Below are 5,401 nucleotides of genomic sequence, written 5' to 3'. Positions count from 1 at the left end.
CCTGATAAAGTCAGCAGTGAAGATGATGGCCTTTATTCTGTTGTTTCGTTGGTTAAAACTTAAATTATTTTTTCGTACATTGGGTTTGTTTTGAAAAACTCATTTGGGTATTTGTTTGTAATAAACCAAACGTAACTAATCTGAAAAAAGAATAAGTGTCTTCATTTATTAGAATGTTCTCTTTAGAGTCAGCTGGTTTGAGACTGTCAGTAGGCTGCACTTGCTTTATACACGCTGACCGGGAACCATTTATATTGAACATCTTTAAATCCATCGTTAACTTTTCTGCAGATGGTGACCACCACGACTTTGGAAACCATGGCAACCATTCCAATCATGGCCACCATTCCCATCATGACAACCATCTTCATCATGGCAACCATCCAGATCATGACAACCATTCTCACCATGGCAACCATTCTCAGAACGCGAACATTTCTCCAATAAACAACACGAAGCCAGTCAACATGACATCGGCCTTTGGATCCCTCGATACGCCTTTGGCTGGCAACCACTCCGATCATGGCAACTTTTCTCACCATGGCAACCACTCCCATCATGGCAACGTCTCTCACCATGGCAACCACTCCCATTATGGCAACGTCTCTCACCATGGCAACCACTCCCATCATGACAACTTCTCTCACCATGGCAACCACTCGCATCATGGCAACTTCTCTCACCATGGCAACCACTCCCATCATGGCAACGTCTCTCACCATGGCAACCACTCTCATCATGGCAACGTCTCTCACCATGGCAACCACTCCCATCATGGCAACTTCTCTCACCATGGCAACCACTCCCATCATGGCAACTTCTCTCACCATGGCAACCATTCTCACCATGGCAACCACTCTCATCAAGGAAACCACTCCCATCATGGCAACCACTCTAACCCTGGTGACCACAATCCAGACAATGAAATACTAATCATAGGGCGGGAAGTAGAAAATACTCATGTTGGAAACCATCCTAACCCTTTGAAGGGACAGGCTGAAGAGAGCAAGGGAGTCCTGAAGTTCCTTGTGGACAAACTTTTCAGATTACTGGGGGTGACAAAAGACGACTTTTAGCTGGCGGGTCGCAAAGCAAAAGCATACATCTCGAAGAATCTAATACCAATAAAAGATTATGTTTAATCTGATCCTAATTGTCATTTTCTGTCATTCCTCGTTGCCTAGAGAGAGAGAGAGAGAGAGAGAGAGAGAGAGAGAGAGAGAGAGAGAGAGAGAGAAAGAGAGAGAAGGAGGGGGAGAGAAAGAGAGATAGCAAGGTATAAATCTCTCACTCTCTCTGTGTATATTATTATTATTATTATTATTATTAATATTATTATTATTATTATTATTATTATTATTATTATTATTATTATTATTATTATTATTATTATTATTATTATTAATATTATTATTATTATTATTATTGTTATTATTATTATTATTATTATTATTATTATTATTATTATTATTATTATTATTATTATTATTATTATTATTACTTGTCGGTCACCCTTCACCTTCTTAACACTTCTAAACATTTATTTTGTTTTAAACCGGCATTAAAAGCCCTAATATTTATACACTTTAGAGTCCCAGAGTGAGAAAGTAGAGAACTTCACGGGTACCTTCTACGTCTTTCCTCTCACTCAGTCGTTTCTCCCAATCGCTACCTCAGAATTACAAAGTTCTATCTGCCGATTCGGCCGTTTTGATTTACTGAGAACATGAGGTCAGAAACCATTACATTATATCTGCTCAATCATAATCGTAAGATTATCAAGATATTCAATGAGTTGCATTCGAAAAGCTTGACATGTTGTGTAACTCAACATTTTTGACGTCAAATTTCTCAAAATTAGCTAGTGAACAGATACAACTTTGTAATTCTAAGGTAACGCAATATTATGTCTGATTCATATTGTGATGGTTCAAGAGGCAGGTGAGGGGATGGGAAGGGTTGGAGAGAGTCCAGATCAGCTGAAGGTCAACCAATCTCCTAGAAATGTATGGTTTGAGTTTAACGCCCTTTTCAACACTCTAACGTTATTAGGGAAATGGTGACTGCGATTTCCCATCCATCTCCGATAGGAATAGGCAAAGAGGAGGAAGAACCACGAAAACACTAGACTTCAAACGGCCAAAGATGTGAAGTACATGAACGTGTGTTTGTCATACAGAGAACTGATTGAGGGGAGAAGATTTGGGCTAGAGACAAGGAAAGTGTGGAGACAGACGGGGTGGGGGGGGGGGGGTAGTGAAAGGGGGAGGGGGGCTGGTGGCTTAATAGGCTAAATAGGTCTCGTGCGTTCCTGTTAACCACATAATCAGTAAAACTAGGTAAGACTACACTTCAAATAACTGAAGATGGGAAATACACGAATGAGTGTTTGTTATAGAGAATTGGGCACATGGAGAACCTTTGGCTAAAGACAAGGACTATGTGGAGAGAGAAACAAATAGGGGGAGAGAGAGTGTGGGTGGGGGAAGAGGAAGTTTTTTTTGGTGTGGGGGGGGGGAGGGAGGTTGGAGGGGTTGTATAGTTTTCCTGAGTTCCAGTTTACGAAATAATCTGAAAAACTGGGTAGACCTAAATACTTTCATGAACACCAGTTCATTTGGTAATTTTGACCGACAATAGCCTACCAAAAAAGAGATAGTAGATTCCACAGACATTCAGATCTTATATCGACTATTTCTGTGTCAAATATTGAGCAATTTGCTTGATATTCTGCATCAGTTTGTCCAATAGACAATTAGAAATTACAAAAAAGAAGGGAATCCAGTTAATAGGACTCGAATTTTTCACTAGTTCGATTGGAATGACAATTTTTGATAATGATTACAGAAAAAGAAAAGACGTAAATAAAAACAAAGATGATACTTTCTTGGTTCTTCAAATGCTAATTTATTTTATTTTCCACTTAATTTCGTCATGTTATCCTCACATTTTACACAATGGCAGTATTATATTACATTATACACTTTGAGTAAGGAAAATTTCGCCTGACAACGAAACATGTCTGAGGTTTATTTTGATCAGCTGCAACACCGTTCTCGTAAAATATTTAAATGTAAGGGAAAATTGTTAAATACACTTTTTGTGGTTGGAAGAGTTTCATCTAACGGCTTGTCATGGTGGTTTCCAAATCAGTCTTTCAGAGATAAGCAGATCTTATTTTGTGATCGACTATGTTGAGATTATGGCATTCATTCTTCTCCTCGGGGTTGGAGTTAGCCAATTATCGGAACCTGGTCAAACGAGCTGTAGTTTCCGTTGGTGGAGTTACCGGTGATGATGACTGACGAGTTTCCGTCTGTGAAGTTTCCGCCTGAAGGGTTGATGACATAGACAGGAAAATTACCACTTGTGGAGTTTCCACCCGTAAAGTTTCCACTTGAAGAGTTGCCGGCAAAAACAGAAAAGTTTCCACTTGTGAAGTTTCCACCTGTGAAGTTTCCACCTGTGAAGTTTCCGCTTGAAGAGTTTCCACTTGTGAAGTTTCCAGCAAAGACAGAAGAGTTTCCACTTGAGGAGTTTCCACCTGTGAAGTTTCCAGCGAAGAGAGAAAAGTTTCCACTTGAGGAGTTTCCACCTGTGAAGTTTCCAGCAAAGACAGAAGAGTTTCCACTTGAGGAGTTTCCACCTGTGAAGTTTCCAGCAAAGACAGAAAAGTTTCCACTTGAGGAGTTTCCACCTGTGAAGTTTCCAGCAAAGACAGAAGAGTTTCCACTTGAGGAGTTTCCGCCTGTGAAGTTTCCAGCGAAGAGAGAAAAGTTTCCACTTGAGGAGTTTCCACCTGTGAAGTTTCCAGCAAAGACAGAAGAGTTTCCACTTGAGGAGTTCCACCTGTGAAGTTTCCAGCAAAGACAGAAGAGTTTCCACTTGAGGAGTTTCCACCTGTGAAGTTTCCAGCAAAGAGAGAAGAGTTTCCACTTGAGGAGTTTCCACCTGTGAAGTTTCCAGCAAAGACAGAAGAGTTTCCACTTGAGGAGTTTCCACCTGTGAAGTTTCCAGCAAAGACAGAAGAGTTTCCACTTGAGGAGTTTCCACCTGTGAAGTTTCCAGCAAAGACAGAAAAGTTTCCACTTGAGGAGTTTCCACTAGAAGCGTTGAAAGCGAAAGCTCTAGAAAAGTTTCCACTTGAGGAGTTTCCACTAGAAGCGTTGAAAGCGAAAGCTCTAGAAAAGTTTCCACCTGTGAAGTTTCCACTTGAAGCGTTGAAAGCGAAAGCTCTAGAAAAGTTTCCGCTCGTTGAATTCCCAGAGGAGAGAATAGCGCCCAGTGTCGAATTTCCGGAGGTTCCGTTTATTGCTGTGAATATAAATGAAAGAATAATATTATAAGTTAATGACCATGGCGAGCTTCGCAACTGAGGCAAATCTATCTATCTATCTATCTATCTATCTATCTATCTATCTATCTATCTATCTATCTATCTATCTATCTATCTATCTATCTATCTATCTATCTGTCTGTCTGTCTGTCTGTCTGTCTGTTACAGCTGTAGATCCGCTGACTGTGCTGTCGTGTCATCGAAGTGCTCAATGAAGGACAGAACAACTGCCTGCCTGAGATTACGCAACAACATGATAGATGGAAAATGACAATGTTCAATTTTAGGAAGAGTTTTAAGCCACTTGCAACACAATAAGGTCTTATAAGTGTCGAAGATTAGAGGTGTTACATAAGAATAAGAAACACAAAAAAGAAGGGGAGATAAGGACGGTAGACGTTTGATAGGAAAGATGGAGTAGATCACACCAGAAGACCCGTCACTTCCAAAATGACAATATGTCATTTCGGCTATTCTCATATTTTTTTCGAAAGTGTCTTTAATCTCCGTGACAGCAGAAAAGAACACAGTGTGCACAAAGCTAGATCTAATATGCCCCAGCTTTGCCGCATTTAGATTTCTGGTACTATAACAATCAACCGGAGGAAATTTGTTTATGGGAAATGAAAACACAAAAATTTTGAATAGTTCCTTGGGCTACAAGAGAAGAAAGCGAGGGATACTAAAAGAATTGTCCAAGAGAAACTTGAAAATGTATTCATCCAATCATTGTGTTGAAGCTTTGCCCTACCCACTCATGCAGCATACCGATTCCAAGCTACTTAAATTCTGCTTCATCTAACATATTGATTTTAAATCTACGATAAGAATTGCCCGAAATATGGTCTTTCAAAATTGGCCTGAAAAATCATACTTGGCTAAACAGTATGGATCAAAGAAACAAAAAAATGTGTTCCCGCTGGTATTGAGGTGCATCAACATTGGTGGAATGGACATGCACGTATTATTATTATCATCATCATTATTATTATTATTATTATTATTATTATTATTATTATTATTATTATTATTATTATTATTATTATTATTATTATTATTATTATT

At 39.2% G+C, this 5,401-nt stretch overlaps 3 protein-coding genes across 6 annotated transcripts in view; 2 read left to right on the top strand and 1 right to left on the bottom strand.

Annotated features, from left to right (window-relative positions):
- LOC101859651 (uncharacterized transmembrane protein DDB_G0289901) overlaps positions 1-5,401 on the top strand; it is a 50,617-nt gene that overhangs the window by 9,930 nt on the left and 35,286 nt on the right. The window lies entirely within an intron of this gene.
- On the top strand, positions 413-1,144 carry LOC118477975 (protein PRRC2C-like). The gene has a single exon (XM_035970779.1). It carries the CDS (start codon positions 523-525, stop codon positions 931-933), a length of 411 nt encoding a protein of 136 aa, XP_035826672.1. The 5' UTR covers positions 413-522; the 3' UTR covers positions 934-1,144.
- The window catches only part of LOC101859419 (secreted protein C), a 3,489-nt gene continuing 971 nt past the window's right edge, over positions 2,884-5,401 (bottom strand). The window contains exon 2 of the mRNA XM_035970778.1: positions 2,884-4,314. Within this exon, the coding sequence (XP_035826671.1) occupies positions 3,242-4,314 (1,073 nt within the window). The 3' untranslated portion in view covers positions 2,884-3,241. The remainder of the gene's footprint in view (positions 4,315-5,401) is intronic.

The sequence above is a fragment of the Aplysia californica genome, unplaced genomic scaffold, assembly GCF_000002075.1.
Source record: "Aplysia californica isolate F4 #8 unplaced genomic scaffold, AplCal3.0 scaffold00319, whole genome shotgun sequence".
NCBI lineage: Eukaryota > Metazoa > Mollusca > Gastropoda > Aplysiida > Aplysiidae > Aplysia > Aplysia californica.
This window is presented reverse-complemented; position numbering and strand designations above follow the sequence as displayed.